Below are 17157 nucleotides of genomic sequence, written 5' to 3'. Positions count from 1 at the left end.
TGCCTTCACACCTTTAATGAGGCAGAGTTAGACAAGGCAGGACTTGTTTACTTGAGATGCTGGTCATGTTTGAATTGTGTTGCATCCCTCCCGTCCCTCCGCTGTGCTCGGCAGACTGCTGTGCTCTCGAGATGGCACATGGGGTGGGAATCTCAGGAGAACTGCTGGGAGGCTTTTAAATACTTTGGGGAACAGGGGCAAATGTCTAGAAGACACAAAGAATCTGCAAGATTGCCACAAAGATGGGTAAAGTGCATGTGTGTAGATACTTTTTTTTTAATACTTATTCTTTTTACATATGAAAATAAGATTGTGATTAGGCAGTAACGAAACAAAACGCTTGCAGAATTGGCGCAGGAGGAAGGGACCGCAATCCTGTGTGCTGAGCAGACGTACAGGACGAGCTGCACGGTGGAGCCTGTTGCCTCTGGCCAGCCCGTGGCTGCAGGAGCAGAAGAGGAGCTCTCATTTAAGCACCAAGAAGTACGTCGTCCAGCCGGCGAGCAGCAGCGCCCCGACCAGCACGGTGTAACTGAACAGCACGAAGGCCAGCAGCTCCTTCAGCACCTTGAGGAAATGGACGGCGAAGGAGTCCGGCATGGCTCTCCCCGGCGCAGCGGCAGGTAGGGTCTTTGGGACTGCTGCCGTCCTCCTCCCCGGTCTGTAAGCAAAGGGACAGAGTGAGTCTTTCCGAGCAAGGAGGCTGCAGAGCCGATGGGGTGGCTCTGCCGTTGCGAGAAATGGCTGGGTTCAGGAGGGTTAAAGGCCACCCGTCCTTCTAAGAAGGTTAGTGTCAGGTTGGACTTGTGTGTGCTTGTTCAGGGTCCTGTACAAGGTTGCCGAGCTGCCCAGTGTTGAAAAAGAGTTTGGGATCTGATCAAAGTCTCCACATTAGGACTGGTAACTAAGCAAATTAAAATATAGACACACAGGCAGCGGACGCTGCCATGTTGGTAAGGGCCAGAGGCCGTTACAGAGTCCAGCTACCTCCTGGTATCTTTCCCCCTGTGTCAGTGGCTGTGCATCCAGGAAGCTTCACGTTCAGAGCGGTCGCTGATGGTGCATTACCAACAGTGTGTTCTGATCAAAGTGGTCAATTCCTCCAAGGAAGCCACCATTAATATTTAATTATAATTGCATCTAATGGAGATACTGGCACAAACTGAGCCTTTTGTTTAAGAATGACAAAAACTGGGGCTTAAATACAAGTTTGCACAGGCAAATATTTATATCTCATGTTAAAAATAACCTTTAAATGGGAGACACGGGATAAGATGCTTTAGAATTCATCATCTATCTGTATTTTAAAGTCATACTTACACATCACTTTAGAAATGATTGCTCACTTGTTAGTTTAATATAAAAACTGAACTCTTTCACAAAAGTTGTTGGCTCCTTAGATTTAAAGCTAAAATCTAAAAAATTCTCTCCAATTTACATGTTCTTGTTACTTTTGATCATAACTGTGCCTGATCAAAAATATCCACACTCTTGGTCAAGCACATAAAGGGAATATAAAACCAGACTTAAGATAAAGCTAACCTAAAAGGATTATTTATCTTCTAAACAGTCTAAAGCCAGCCAAAGTAAACTGAATTCCCATCCTGCCACTTAGAATATTTTTTTAAAGTGCTCTTGTGATAAAGATTTTTGGTCTTATTAAAGAGTTCAGTCATTTAATACTAAGCTCAGGCACAAATATACGTTATAGGAGCTATTGCATTTTAAAACCAGCCACAGTTTCCCAGTTGTTCAAAGCGTTGAAGTTTTCTATCTATCTATAGGCTTTACATGATTTCTGATTATCTAAAAAGATGTTGATAAAGAAATAAACTGCTTACCCACGTAGATGATGGGCTCTACTTCGTAAAGTAGATCTCCCTAGTTTTGTTCTGCAGCTGTCCCTTGAATTTCTGGCTTCTAAATGGTTTGTGCTGTAGTTTGATCCCCTTCTGATCTGCTCGTCCGGGAGCCAGGAGTAATGAGGTTGTGTTTGCAGCCTACACAAGGACTAATGCACTAGGTGTGGTCAGGACCAGTTATTATATGACATAGCGCCTTTGCGCTCTGTGCAGCATGGCAGTACAGAGCATGCCAAATAGCTCCTCTTCCCCAGCATGCTTTTGTCAACAGTATTTTGTGAGTTTAAGCACCATGGCTTAGTGTTACCATGTCAAAACCTGCATTTATTTAAATGTGAGGGGTTTTTGCTCTAACAAAGCATAGTGCTATCTTACAGTTTTGATTCTGCAGTTAGCTGGAAGGCTGTTGTGCCTCTTGCTCCATTCTCTGAGCCCCCTGTGCTTCTGTGGGCCACTCGGGGAGGAGGATGCTCACATATGGCTGGGGATCGTCCCAGAGCAGCAGCACATTACAGGGTGGAACTGTGTGGGCTGAGTTGGCCTTTTTTTATCAAAAGAGAGCGAGTGCTGAAGACAGCCTAATACTTGCTGCACTGTCACTAGTTCACTGCTCACTAGCTTCAGCCTTGCACACCTAAGAAGTCATCCCTACCTTTTAGAGAGCGAGCGCTACAACTCTTTTGCAGCACGGGGGGAGGAGGGAGGTAAGCTATATGTTTATTTTTAGCAAAACTGCTTTCCGATAATGTTACATGAAAAGTGAAAGTCTTTTGGGGTGGAGGTTGGGTAATGTTTTCTTTTTTTGCTTGTAAACCAGACAAATGCAGACAGCAGAGAGAAGGAAGAGTATGTACTGCAAATCAAATCTCTTACCTACAAAGATATTATGATGTAGAAAATGGCCCCTTAATTTAATTAGGCTCTCTTGTTATCAAATTATTACCCGCATGGTCAGCAAGGCCTTAGACAGAAGCAGAACATAATCAAGCTGCTCAGGAAGCCTGTTAAGTAGTAATTGCTCCTCCAGAGAATCGATCAACGTCAAGATGGCTTTTATTTTTTGCTGTTGTTGAATAGTTCCAGGAAGAGACTTTGTCTAGTTTGAGTGTCCACACAGCACTAGCTTGGTGGTGGTGCAGGCTACAGTCTGCAGAAAAATATGCAGCAGTGTTGTTGATTAAAATTTGAGTTTACCAAGTGTCCGGCATAAACTGTTTTCCAAGTAGGTTTTGCCTCTAGTGTTACTAACAAACACATCTGCTGGGCCAAGTGAAAGGTAAGCAAGCTGTTGAATTTGTGCTTTGTGTGTTTTCCTTTATGCACTTGTGGTGTAGCTTTTACATGTCATGAGCTCAGGTCACAAACTAGCCCAATCAGTGCTATTAATTTCCTTGCAATTAGTTCAATTTTTAAGATTTAAAAAAAAAAAAAAACACAACTGGAAATTGTGATAGTACAAAGACCCTCAAGGCCAAGCCAAGGACACTCTGTAAGGATTGCACTGAATCACATTGTTTCTTGTTTTTTTCTGCACAGTAATGTCTAGTTTTTGATCCAAAGCTACTTCGATTTTCTTTTTAAATACTGTGAAATTACCTACTTTTTACAGTGGAACTGTGGAACTAATGCAGAGCAAGGCAATCCACATTTGCTCCTTGAATTGTCAAAGTTGCAGCATGTTTTGTTTCTGTAAGACAAGTCTGCAAGTTGCCTACCCACCTGAAGTAAAAAGTTTCAAATGATTAAAAATATGTTTTTCTTTAAAAGTCAAGAAATCCCATAGATATTTCTGATGCAGTATGTTAAGTGGTAGAACAGAATGTAATTAATGCAGAAGCTTAAAGAAAAAACATCCAGATGTTAGAAAAGTAGTTTCAACTTAAGTAACTCAGTTATCCTAGGGCAGGGGGAGAAGGATACAGCTACCACAGTGCAGGGTTTTATTTTATTTATTTTTGTATTCCAGAGAGAGAGAGTGAGCAAACACTTTCAAAAAAAGATCAAATACATTTTTGTTTTACTCTAATAAGCCAGCTGGAGTTAAATGGACAGAGGGGCTCTGTGAAGGAGCTGATTTGGCAGAACTCCTTCTTACAAAACAAAACAATAGATTGAAACCCACAGTCATAACTGTAACAATTTGGAAAAATTAAGGCCTTTTTGGGGGGGGAACATATTATGCATTACGCAGGATAACTAAGAGCAGAAATGTTTGCTAAGAGAGTGATTTAAGGTGTGGGGTGGCTTTTGTTTTAGTCATTTTTAAGAGTGAAGTGCCGGGTGAAACAGAATCCCCAGTGGTTGCTGTTGAAGCATTTGAGTAGTGACAGTGACCAGGGAAAGGGCTGAGGCGCAGCAGCACAGGCTTTGGCAGTGGGCAGCTGCATGGGTGTAAGCAAAGACCCCTGGTCTGCCTTCCCAGCCTCTAGCAATTAGCAAGGCTGAGTCTTCCAGAGCCAGAAGATGCCTCTTGTACATGCTGGCTCAATACCACCAAGGGCCCAGCCACCAAGACCATGGAAAATTCCATCTTAAAATGTTGAGCTCTACAACAGCTCATGGCAGCAAGTACCACAATTTATAAACTGAACAGAGGGGGTGAAAAAAGTGTCTGTTTTAAACCTGCTGTTTACTGGGTCACTGACGTACCTATTTTTGGCCTGAGTCCCATGCAGGGAATGTTTGTGTGTCTTGAAACATAAGCTCTTGACACTGATGTCATTCATACTCTGGAGTTGCCTTCCAGAGTCAGGTGGGTGTACCCAGCACAAACAAGGCACCTCACACTGATCCCTTCAGAGGGCAACTGAAGTAAAAGGCTCAAGGAGCTCCCTTGTAACTTGGGTGCGGTTGGTTGTATTCATAGTCAGTGCTGTTGACATGCATGTGGATAGTTCAAGGTTTAGCTGTTGCTGCAGGAAACCCAATGAATGCCTTGGCCAAAGTGTGCAGGACAGTGGACTTGAGCATCTCCTACAGGCAACTAACCATAACATATTGTTACAGTACAGCACAGGCTAAGCAGGTCCTGCACGTGCATTATTCTGGATGCCTGAGAGCCATGAAGTTTCTAAACCTATGCAGTAAAAAAGTTACTGTTTCCCCTTTACAGCAGTTCTTTTTCCATTGTACAATCAGCTTCCAAGGATGTGAGAAAACTTAGCTATTGTGGCCTGGCCCTTGCTGCTGCCTGTTGACGGGAATGTGCTGAAGCTGGGGGAACCACAAGTTCCCTGGCTTCATCAGAAAGATGAGCAGGAAACTGAACCCTAGGTACAGCTGAGTACAGATCTCTGACAGAAACAGATCCAGTGCATCGATGGAATAGATCTGGCACCAGAGAGAGAAAGACAGACTGGGAATATTGGTATGAAATCAGGAACAGAAAACATCCTGCCTCCTCAGCACCTTAGGAAGGTAAAAAGAAGTAATCGCATCTCCCACTAAAATTAAACTGAAGGAACAAAAAGAAGCAATTTGCCAAATAGAAGGATCAGGGCAAATCTCTGCTCCCCCAATGCTTGTTTGCCAATTCAGACCATGAGCAGGAATCTCTCTTTCTCCCGTTGTTTGTTTCATTGTTAGTGCCTTTCAGCACTGCTTGTCTACTAGGAACTTCCACAAACAGTAGGAATGCAAGTGCAGAGAGGGGTGAGGGTAACCACATCATGAGCTGGTCTCAGGAAAACTGTCGTGTTTCTCTGACGGTCAAGCATCCATGCCAGAAGACCAGAAGCTGACGTGCCTGCATCACACAGGGCCTCTCACTTTTACTGTCTCTCGCCACAGACTCTAGAAAGGGGCAGGCTCCAGTTTTTCCATCAAGGATTTGATCCAACTTGTTCCATTGATCAGTTTTGTAGTGGCAATGACGTACTCTGTGCCTCCATCTTCCATTTGGGACAGAAATCTCAGTGCAGCAATTTCTGCGTATGTTACACCTCCCAGGAAGAACACCAGAGTGACTCGGTTCTCACCGTGTTGACCTGTGTATTCAGAGAAATTTACAGGTTGTCTTAAGTTTGTTTATTTTTTTACATCTCCTATCCATCAGTCAAACTCAAGATGACCTGAAACTAAAATAAAGATAGCAGCTGAATTAGAGGAGAAACCTATTGGGCGGAATACTAGACTGGGGCCCAGAAATGCAGACTCTACTTACTCCCAGCTCTGGAGTCTCTTTACAGGATGTGCTTCTGCCTGCCCAGGTTTAATACTAGGAGACTGATACTGACCTTCTTTGTAAAGTAATGTTACTTATTAAAATCCCAATGTAAGGTTAGGGTTTATCTTAGTACTCTGATGAGAAGTTAAACGAATGTACAGCTCTCAGTACACATGGTGCTGTGCATTAATAGCAGGCTGAATATGTGACTGGACATTTTAAAGAGGCCAGAAAGCTATCTGTCAAAAATGGGTTAGGTAGATGTAATACTGCAGTGGGACAGGGAGATGAGATAGATGCCTGGACTCTGCCAACCCTGATTTCAGTTTGCCTCATTCCAGCCTAACAGAAATGCACCCCCCTTTAAAAAATGGGAAAACAAATAAAAACTTACGCTTTTTCTGAAGGCCAGTAGGTAACTGCTGCCTCTCCTCAAAATGGGGACCCGGCAGCATCTTTAAAACCTCCTCTATGCTCCGCCACCCTGGCCGAGCCAGTAGCTGTGCCAGGCGTACACTCAGTGGAGCGTAGCCACTGTACACATAGGAGATATCATTGGGGTTCTGCAGGAGAGAGCACAATGTGAGCAGCAGGTGCGTGCTACTTCATGCTGCAAAACACCACCAGAGAAATAATTAAAAAAAAAGAAAAAGATGAAGGTGTTCCTCCTGCACCTCATTCTGTATTGTTAGATGTAATGTTTACTGCTGAGGTGCCTGTTTACCTGTTCATTAACATCATCCATCCATAAGCGCAGGGTTTTCCTGATCGTTGGGTAGTTATTCCTACCACTTGTCTGAGGTTTCAGGAGTCCAGCCTTTTCTAAGTTGTTTAAGGTCAATATATGTTCATAGCCGTAAGTCTGCAATATGAATTCAACTTTAATACCATGTCAATAATCCATGACCAGAGTGTTAAAAAAAAAAAGACAAAACGCAAAGATGTTAGTTTAAAAAAGTTTTTTGGTTAAGATCTCTCTAGAGTGTATCCCATTTACAGTGTTTAAACCATAATAGTAAAAAGTGCAATGATATAAATCTCTCTGTATCTACATGTTGGAAAACACATATAAGCACCTCCTGAGTCACTGCCATCAGCCCAAAGAGAAGCCTCAGCCCTCCACCTGTACACACTGGAAGTCAACACTACCCATGTATAAGATGTGTCTGTCTAGAATGCAAGCGTTGTAGAGCTGAGGCCTTGATGTGGATTTTCTCAGAAATTTATCAATCCAAAAGTTACAGCCCAACCTGGAGAATCTCTCTTTTGTAATGGTCCAGAACCTTCTGCTTCAGTCCACTATTGCATACAGATTGCAAGCATACGAGACGCAAGATCTTGATTAATGGATGTTTTTGAGCTATGCAGTCTTCAATATAATTGTTAACCTATTAAAAAAATTACATAAGCCATTATTTAAAGACCTGTTAAAGTATCTAGAAGACCTGGAAACAAAGATCTAGTTTTGTCTAGTATCTCCAAAACAGCAAAAAAGTGGGTGCAGCTGCTCTCCAGGCAGCTCAAGACCATCTGTAAAACAGTGATCCAGCAGTGGTTCCACCTAGTGTCTTTCTAAAGCATATCAATTCCACAGTCAATAGCTAGACTTTGATGCACTGAAAATATTCTGATTAATGGTCTTCAATCTTTCACTGATCCCTCACAGCACATAATGCCGCTGTACAAGTCAAAGCACCCCAGCTGTATATATCTGCATTACAGGCAATGGTAGGTGATGGGAGCCCGGCAAAGCACACAGTACAGCACCGTCTCCAAGTACATTCAGCGATGCATATCACTTGGAAAAAACTGCACATGTGCAAGGAGACACACGTGAGAGCTCACAACCTTGACACTGGAAGGAGACAGACATCATCTAAACCAGATGTTTCCTCTCTCAAAAAACCCAAATGGAAAAAACCCCAGAGAAATACCTTGGGTTTTTTTCCAAGACAGGAGTCACTAATTGTCTTACCTTGTCTGTGTCTATTCCAGACATGAACTCTTGTTCCACTGTTAAATTATCAAAGAAATCTTCCGATGCTTTGGGAAAAGAATGAAAATCAATACAATAGCAAGTGACAACTTATTTTCTACATTTAACATTTCAGCAGAGATGCACTGGATGGAGCAAAACCAATTTTTGCCAAGCTGAATGATGTCCATCAAGTTGTCTTGCATCTTGCTATATTTAAATTAGTCAGACTATTCAACAAATACTCACTGGTGATGTCTTTGATGAGTTCTGCAATGGAGGTGTGGTTTGCTAGGGAACTTCTTGCTGCCTGCATGTGTGGCAACTGTGAGACAAACTGCTTAATCTCTCCAACGGTTTTTGCGTGATGTCTTTCCTAAAGAATTCCGTTGCTTAGGTTAGGTCTTGTTCAGATTAATAACACCAACTAGATGAGTTTATCATGAAAAAGGTTTTTACTGCACTCACTGCAACAGCAGATACTGTTAGAGATACGCAACCTTTTAGACAAAAGACTTTACATGCTTATACTAAAGTCACAGCATTACCTGTAACAGCACTCTGATCATTAGAAGAGGCAGGACATGATACAACAGGATCACTAGACTGGTTTTCTCCATTATACCAGTGTTGCCAATCACTTTTCTCCACCTTTGTCTGACTTCAGCCATCACTATTTACTCCTCAGTTTCTCTACCAGCAAAACTACCTTTTTCATGCAAAGATGAATTACTTTGCTAGCTGCCAGTAAACATGGAGCTGTAGGCAAATGCAGTCAGAGATGGGGGACATTCCCCCTCAAAGCAGTAGTGAAAGGTGCTGAGGAACTGGGTTGGCAGGGTCTGTGTCCCTTGTGAGTGGAAGCCTGCCATTCACTGTACCTGGCTGTAACAATGTCCCAGGTTTTGAGCAAGGATCTTATGAAGCACAATGCAGACTTGGGCTCTCAGAGCAGTCCAGAGGTCTGTATTTCATTTGGGCTACTTGCCTCTTGCTGTAACTTGGAATAAAAATAATAATAATTTGACTCATATGTGAAGGATTTAAATGGGCAAGTGCAGGCAGGAGAGCGATAATGATGAAGCCTGCAATTTAAGAAGTCCTCTGCTGCCAATATGCTACTGTTTCATTATCACCTATTACCTCTGACAATTTCTTAAATTTCTTTTTTTTTTTTTAACAACCAGTATGAATAATCCATCTTTAGCACCTTCAGCACTAATATTGCAGTAATAGATGTTTACTAGGAGATGAGGCTGAGCACACAGTATTTCAGTTAAGTTACTGCTACCTCCTCTTAAATGTGGCAGAAGTGAAGAGGCAAAGAAAAAAATCAAGGAAATACAATCAAACAGCGTAATAAGTTCTCTCGAGAATTACCATGAAGTCTGAAAGCAGAGATATCAGATCTCAAGTTTTTTATGAATCATCAACAGGATGCTTTCAAACAAAACCACAAACACACCCCACAGCACTCTCCAGCTTTGTCTAAGGTGACACGTGAGCATGAATTTACAGGTCAAATCTCCTGTAAGACAACTGTCTTTTTCACATTCCTATTGTTTTTTATGCCAGCCATAATAGTCTATGAATGTACATTCTAGAGTTTTATTTCTTAAAACTTTTCTCAATGAATACAAAGGGAAAAGGACCTTTCAGTTAACAGGCAACAACAGCAACCAAGTGGAATTGATCAGTATGCTAAAATTAACCTTTGGCCTCTTGGAGAGGGAAGCAGCACCTGACTGTTCTGCAGACTGAAGAAAGCTACTCCTACGATGGAAACTATGGGCTCACGCAGCAGAAATGTGGTTTAGGCTAGCTCTGAGACAAGCTTTTAACAGTGAGGATAGGAAAAGCCCCAGAACAGAGGTGTGGGGAGAAGAGAAGAGAGGATCTGCGTTACTACAGGATTCTTAAGAGGAGATTTGACCAACACCTACTCAGAACAAAGTGGAGCTGATCTCATCCCTGGGAAGGGGAACAGACTGGAGGGGCTTCTGAAGACTACCTATTTTTTCTCTGGCTGGGGGATTACTCCATGGCAACAGCTCGAGCTGCCAGTCACAGCCCTGGCCCTGCTGAATGCAGACTGTGACTTATTTGATGACAAGAATGCCCGAGGGACGCACAGTCGGACGCAGGCCTCACCTCAAAGGCTGCTGAGATGATCTTGGCTTTCTTGCTCAGCACTGACCCCACAGCATTGAAGTTCTTGTCTCGGATTTCAGCATACAGCTCTTCAGCAGAGTTCAGCTGGAGCTTCTTGGGTTCTGTGGGGAGATCTTTTCCACCCTCACCCTGCTTCTTTGGGGCAAACTTCTCAGGAGGCAGTTTCACATAAGCTACCAAACGCAGAGAAATAACCCTAATAAGCACTGGAACTTCACCACCAGAAGTTAAGACAAGCAGGCTGTGGAAACACGTCCCCTGAACTGGAAACAGTTCTGAGCAGCAAAGCTAGTATAAATGCCCAGACAACTCAGTGCATATGTGTTAATTAAGGAGGGTCTCCCTGTACTCACCCAGAGACCTATACAAACATACGCGATCAGAACCCAAGTGCTAGCTACCCCGCTTTCAAAAAAGTTTGGAGGCAGCCTTCCAGCCAGCCTTCAGTACAGCAGCAGGGATTAAAACCCATAAATGCCTCTCTGGAGCGTTCCTTACTACTGCCTGAAGAGCAGGAGAGCGCTCTGAATAGCCTTTCACAAACCGTTCCTGTCCCCTCAGTGTGGCACATGAGCCAGCCAGGCTGGAGGGTGAAGGCATACGCTAACACTTCTACTCACACACTATGTGTTCTGTGTCACTGCGTCTGCACCCAGCCAACATCCAAAATATGCCCATTCAATAACCATGCACTGTACTCAGCTCCCCTTCCTAGGCAAAAAGAGAGCGAGAGCTGATCTCGATGGGCTCTAGCTTGGGACTGAACCATCCCCACACTAAGATCAGGTGAGCTGCTCCCACATCACAGTTATTTAGTGAAGCAGAAACCTACCTGACACACCGCAACCTGCGCCAGCACGCCGGAGACCTCCCCCTTACCCAGCAGTACTCACTGTTCTGAATTCCGTAGATTTCGTCTATCAGCCCTTCATACGTCAACTGTGTAGCTAATGGCGTCAGCAGATCGACATTGCGGTCCAGCAACAAGAGGGTATCAAAGACGGGAAATATCGAGTTCTGGCTTCCAGGGAACTCGCGCTTCATCCTGATCATCATATTAGCTACGTGCTGAAAATACATCATGTTGGTCTCGTTACGGTGCAGGCCACAATAGACGGATTGGACTCCTAGGCCCTACAAACACATGCTCATGCAAGTATGGGGCACAGCCCTGTGTAAAGGAAGAGAATGGCAAGAAGTACAAACTGGGTGACAGATGGGGGCAGGACAAGACCAAAAAAAGAAAAAAAAAAAAGTCCTTCTCTGCTGCTTTCCACAGCTTAGCAAGACGGTGACTGTGGCTGAAACACTGGGTTCATCTCAAGCCAATCCCTTGTTACAAAAGGTACCAAATAAACCATAGATTGATCAGAGAGAAGAAAAAAGGGCAAGTGAGTTATAGGGAGAGATGAAAAAGCTAAGGCATGAACAGTAGGTTACACATTTCCCACTTCATTCAGTGCTTCTGATACCAACAGAACGGCTAAGCGTTAAAACTCTACAGATAAAAGAACTGCTGAAAACATGAAGGCAGTGCACCTTTTAGCAAAAAGCATACAAAATTAGATAAATCATCCTGACAGGAAGACTTATGGAATAGCAAAGATTGTTCTTTTGGCCAGAGATGAAAAAGACCTGATGGCCATGATCCTGAAATTCTAATATGATAAGAAGGGTCTGTGGCTGGATTAAAAAAAACCCACGGGTGCATTTAACCAAACACTCCTTAAGGCAGTTCCAAAGAACAAGACACATTTTTTTCAGCAGCAACATTTGCCTTACCCGGGCACACTCGCCCTTCCCAAAAATCTGCGGGATGGTTCCATAGAGAGCCTGCAGCGTCATCAGCCCCTTTGCTGCATGGTACAGACTTGTCTGGTCGCTCTCCAGGTAACATTCCTAAACAACAAGAAGGGTTCCTGATGGAAGGTGTCGATCCGACACAGCTGCTTCCACAGCAGAATGTGGTCCATGTGAACAGTTCAGAGGTGACACAGGCTGGGGAAAAACTATGGTTGTTGGCAAATGTGGACCTTATCTCTGCTGTTACTACATCAAATCATTTGATCAAACCAGACACTGTAATATTTCTGAACCCCACATGCTACTCCCAGTTTGATGGAAAGGAGGAAGAGCCAGAAAGTGACTGCAAAGAGCCTCTCCTTCTAATGAGGCCAATGCGAGCACACACCACCTCATCCTGGCTGCTGACAAGCAGCTGCAAGCCCTGACGCGTCCTCTGGGCTACATTTAACAAGGCAGAGATGGCCAAAGAAACTCTCAAACCTTTCTGTCCCCAGACGCAGCATTCTGAGAAAACAGGATACACAGCTGGTAGGTGACAGCTGTCAATTCTCAGTGCAGCTTAGCATGCAGTATTAACCACTGTGCGTGGCTCTATGTATTGACACAAACTGTGCTGGCTCTTTGTAATGACTAAGTATTTTAAGCCTCATGAATGAATCTGTGAAAATAACGCCAGCAGTTAAAGCTGGAGGAAATGGGGTGCAGCCTGGTGTACTGATTGTTCCTTCAGCGTTTAGTCAGAAAACACACAGAGAAGTTCGGGCTCAGTTCGGCTCTCGGGATCAAGCCACATGTGCTCTGCAAGGCCCTTCCCTGCTCTGCGGGTGACCGAGAAACCATCCGAGAGCAAGCGAGCCCCTGTACCAAACCCCAACAGCCAACACAAAAACACATGGCGTCTTTCCTTGAAGTCGAGAGGAGCGTTTACCTTGAATGCGCTCTCAGACTCCATGGAGAGCAGGTCTCCGTCGAAGGGTATCAAGTCCAGGCTGTACTGCTCTCGGTGGATGAAGGACCCCAGCACGCCCTGCTCCTTCAGCCATTGCTCGCAGAGCAGGCTGCGGCGCGGCACGAAGAGGATGTGGAAGTCCCTCTGGGGAGAGCGGCCTCTGTCTTCCCTGGAAGAGTAACAGGCAGGAGCACAGCAAACGGTAACTCAGCTGCGCAGGCAACCAGCACAGACTGCGAGCTGGGGGCACTGAATTCAAAGGAAATAGGAATGCCACATATGGTTATTATAACCATCTTCCATTCCCGGCTTTGCACTTCAGAATATTTTTTTATCCAGCTGTAGGCATCCGCTGCCACAGGTCTGAAACCAGGGCACGGTGACTTGGTTTTCCTGTGGTTCTCAAAAGGGTCAACCAAAGCATGACTCGTTCCAGCTAATTAGAAGGAACGTACATCCTGTTAACAAGGAATGCACCCTGGGCATTGCCAGCCAAAGTGAACCCCCACCTCGCTGCCTTCCCAGGGTGTCTCGTACCCCGACCCGAGCCCCCAGAGCGCCCGCGCGGCAGTTCCAGTGTCCGCAGGCCGTTCCCCATTTTGGGGAACCGCACGGCACTTCCAGGCCAAACCTGTCCCCTCCTTTGGCCGGCGCCCAAGAAAAGAACCACGGGGAGACCCCTCGCAGCCACCCCCCCCCCCCCCCCGCCGCCAGCACCGGCTCTACCTGAGCACGTTGTCCGTAATGATGTCCATCAGCTCTAGCTTGGGCCTGACGAAGAAGATGATGTTCTTGACGTCAGCCTGAGGCAGGCGGCCCGGCTTGAGCGTGAACATCTTTTCCACCTCATGCTCCTAGGCGGAGGCAAGGCCGTTAGCCAACTGCGGGGAGCTCCGGTGACGAGGCCCGGCAGGCGAGGGACCCCCGCCGCCCGGCCGCCGCCGCCGCCGCGCTTACCTTCAGGAGCGAGTACTGCGCGATCAGCCCGAAGGGCCCGGTCAGGTACTCGTCCCAGACGATCGCCTGCGGGACGGGACGGAGGCGTCAGGCCCGGGCGCGCGGGCGAGCTGACCTTCCCCTCCCCCGCCCCCCGCTCACCTTGGAGCCCGCGCACTTGTCGAGGAACTCGCGGAGCTCCCGGCGCCCCGCCTCGCGCAACGCCGTCAGGTTGACGCGCCCCGAGCTCAGGTGAGCCGCCATCGCCCTCCCGCCGCCACCGCCCCTGCTCACGTGACGCCGGCGGTCAGCTGGCGCCCGCCACGTGACGGCCGAGGCGGGGCCAGGCGGCCCGGCGGTACGGCGCCCCCTGGTGGCCGCCACGCCAACCGCGCCGGCACCAAAGCCCCGCTCTTTCGCAACAAATTCTCCGTCTTCCACCGGTTTGTTGAGGTCAGCAACGTCCGTCGGCCGCTACAGAACGCATGCTGCGGGAGGGCTCGCGTAAAGCCTCAGTAAAAACAGCCCACAACGCTGCTGTAACCTTTTTCTTTCTGTTTACTGACAGCGCAGCCACAGGGGATGTTTGTCCCCACACAGAGCGCGCCATAGTCCTAACCGAAGGGAAAGGTAGAAAAGAAAACACATCTTTTTTTTTTTCCAAAATATAACTTTAATATATATATGCATATATACACACACACACCACACACACTATATAGAAGCTGAAAGAATGCAAACCAAAAAAAAAGGATGTTCCAGAAACTTAGGTGTGCACAGCAGATGGATTTCTAAAAAACCCCCCCAGCAGCTCCGTTTCTTACCTGCTTCAAGATTTCATGTTTCACACTGTTGTCAAACTGCAACCCAGAGCTCACGTTCACTGAGCGATATCACAATCAAATGAGTAAATGAAAATAAAGATGAAATATTTCTCAACCCAGTCCAGTGTCAAAAAAAAGCTTAAAAATCTAAATGTACAAATTCAGCCTTAAAATGGTTTAGTGCAAATATGAAAATTAACAGCATAATTTTAAGGTATTTAAATAAGCTTTAATATAACTCTAGTGCTTCGTTCCTATATAGCTTTTCCCATCAACAGATGCCACAGCACAGGGGCATTTCTTGTTAAGAGTGGGGACAAACCCAGAACCTGGGAAGAAATAGCATGAAGTCATTTGTTAAATCATTCATTTATATTTCACTTAAGTTTATTAAAGGGAGATAGGGTATTTATTAGTGGAGGAGCAAAATATTTATCAATTTACTGATTCTGGAGTGGATGGGCAAGGGGAATTAGAGAGAGGGAGTCAAGAAACGCTGTCCCTTTTCCTGACATTCAGCACACACAAATGCTGGTGGTGTAAATCGTCCAATTCGGGTGCACAGACAGTCCATCCTCCCGGCCATGTGTTGCATTAGAAGGTCTCATCGTCATTGCAGTCAGCCGTCCAGTGCCCGAACATCTCACAGGTATCGCAATAGGGGCGTTCTTCTCTCCTGCTGCCATGGTAAGCCGAGTGGGGCGGCTCCTCCAGCATCTGTGCCTGAGTCGGACAGTCTTCAGTGTCGTGGAGATCAAAGCAGCCGCAGATATCGCAGAAGAGACGAGGTTTCTTCTTTGACAAGCTTTCTTCCTCACTGCAAGATCAGCACCAGCCCAAGTGAAGCAGGGTACTTCTCCTCCATAAAGGAGAAAGCCCTGCTTCCCTGCCCTGCATGATAAGCTGTCCCGTAATTATTGAGACTCAAGAAACACCACGGTGGTCAACAACAAAAAAATAAATTACAAAACCCCTTCTGAAGATCTTCTGACATCTCGACTACCTTGCAGTACCCCATAATCCCTTACACTGTAATATTTACTAAACAAACTGCTCTGTTGTGTGAATATTTGTACAAATACAGACATTATTTAAAAAAGAAACACATGGAAACTCGTTTCTCTTTTCTCTTTAGAGAAGAGATCTGAAGTCACAACATATCAAACAGGTTTTAGTTCTATTTCTCTGGACTGGATCTCCCCATCGCGATGCAGCTACCAGCCTCTTGAGAGCAAAGACTCATCTACTTAACTCGGGAAGGGCCAAACTCAACCAAGACTGACAACAAATATGTTGCGATACATCAGTGTTTGTGATCGATAACTACAGAGGATCATTTTGCACCACCAGACACACCATAGTAATGGACCTAAGAAGAAGGCTGGATTCATTCACTCTAAATTCACAAGAAAGCTATGTTTGTCCTTCCTAACAGCTGAGATCACGCTGGTGCATTGTGCAGCTGACAGAACTGCCTGCTGCCAACAGTTCCCGAAACACAAGCCAAGGTTTTCCTTTAGGATTTATACCTGTCATAGTTATTGATCTCCTCTTCATTGCCATTGAGGGCTGCTTCACACATTCTTTGTATTTTCAAGTTCAATTCTTCGTTTCTCCTTTGCAGATCTACTATCACTGAATTCAGGAAGTCAATCTATGATAGTCAAGAACAAGGACAGTCAGCAGGTTGAGGACTGCACTTCAGAGAAAGTGAGCAACCAAGGAATAACCCTCAAACTGACACGTGCAGATCTGCATTAACTCTTACGACTGGATCGTTGTATTACAGAGAGCACCCATGGACACTGAGAGAACGAGGGATAGGAAGGACCTAGGATCCTCAAAGACCAAAGGACCTCTGAGACCCTCAGTGTGATTTCTGTCCAGGGAGCTAGGTAGTTCTGCCCAGCCAAAACCTCTGGGACATCGGTGGGTCTCAACCCACCACCAACAGATCTTCTAATGTTACATTTTGAACATAAATCCCGTTATGTAATTCTGATCAGAACAGCGTCTCTGTTCCTTGGAACTGGCAGCTCTAGGGGATACTCTCAGAGCTGTCCTGGCAGGGCAGTGGGACAGTGCAGCACACCTGTCGGCATCTCCCGAAGCCAGAGCCACAGAGATCAGTAGACCAGCACTGCAGCAGCACTGCTGAATGTAATCAAGTCATGCTTGGCAAATTAACATAGTGAATAAAATAAAGGAACCCAAGAAGTGGAACAAACCTCGTGCTGATTGGAAGGAAGGGTTGCCATCAGCAGGTGAATTCAAGGAGGCAGAAAAACAGAAAAATATTGATGTATGTTAATTACACTACTTCTGATCTCTGCACAGACTAGGAAGGACATTTTTTAATCAGTGTGACTGACATAGTGATCTAACAAGGACTTTTATAATGAGCAGAAGGTGCTTCTAGTCTAACTGTGTTTCCTAGGCGTTTGTTGTCACAGGCTGCCTGTTGCACG

General features: G+C 45.4%; 3 protein-coding genes across 18 annotated transcripts in view; 1 reads left to right on the top strand and 2 right to left on the bottom strand.

Annotated features, from left to right (window-relative positions):
* The window catches only part of B3GNT4 (UDP-GlcNAc:betaGal beta-1,3-N-acetylglucosaminyltransferase 4), a 38375-nt gene that overhangs the window by 9956 nt on the left and 11262 nt on the right, over positions 1–17157 (top strand). The window contains exon 2 of the mRNA XM_041126213.1: positions 347–623. The gene's annotated coding sequence lies outside the window, so the exon portion shown is untranslated. The remainder of the gene's footprint in view (positions 1–346; positions 624–17157) is intronic.
* Positions 4029–14166, bottom strand: VPS33A (VPS33A core subunit of CORVET and HOPS complexes). Of its 3 annotated transcripts, XM_030023841.2 has the most exons (13): positions 14028–14166; positions 13887–13952; positions 13656–13783; positions 12909–13098; positions 11957–12073; positions 11068–11242; positions 10154–10347; positions 8252–8378; positions 8003–8070; positions 7278–7415; positions 6752–6889; positions 6422–6590; positions 4029–5848 (listed from the first exon to the last, which is right to left on the bottom strand). In XM_030023841.2, exons 1-13 carry the CDS (start codon positions 14127–14129, stop codon positions 5655–5657), a joined length of 1806 nt encoding a protein of 601 aa, XP_029879701.1. In that variant the 5' UTR covers positions 14130–14166; the 3' UTR covers positions 4029–5654. The 3 variants fall into 3 exon arrangements, 1 of the variants encoding a protein (XP_029879701.1); XR_005933220.1 differs by lacking the exon at positions 4029–5848 and having other exon boundaries at positions 6432–6590; positions 6752–6906; XR_005933221.1 differs by lacking the exons at positions 4029–5848; positions 6422–6590; positions 6752–6889; positions 7278–7415; positions 8003–8070 and adding an exon at positions 8884–9002 and having other exon boundaries at positions 8291–8378.
* The window catches only part of CLIP1 (CAP-Gly domain containing linker protein 1), a 73348-nt gene continuing 71091 nt past the window's right edge, over positions 14901–17157 (bottom strand). For 9 of the 14 annotated variants that reach the window (XM_030023825.2, XM_030023829.2, XM_030023838.2 and 6 more), the window contains 3 exons: positions 16918–16923; positions 16219–16343; positions 14901–15506 (listed from right to left, as the gene is read on the bottom strand). In XM_030023825.2, coding sequence (XP_029879685.1) covers positions 15284–15506; positions 16219–16343; positions 16918–16923 — 354 coding nt within the window. In that variant the 3' untranslated portion in view covers positions 14901–15283. The remainder of the gene's footprint in view (positions 15507–16218; positions 16344–16917; positions 16924–17157) is intronic. The other 5 variants (XM_041126210.1, XM_030023828.2, XM_030023831.2 and 2 more) reach the window with 1 other exon arrangement.

Source organism: Aquila chrysaetos, chromosome 9 (genome assembly GCF_900496995.4).
Source record: "Aquila chrysaetos chrysaetos chromosome 9, bAquChr1.4, whole genome shotgun sequence".
Classification (NCBI taxonomy): domain Eukaryota; kingdom Metazoa; phylum Chordata; class Aves; order Accipitriformes; family Accipitridae; genus Aquila; species Aquila chrysaetos.
Note: the sequence above shows the minus strand (reverse complement) of the source record. Positions and strands in the feature narration are given on the sequence as shown.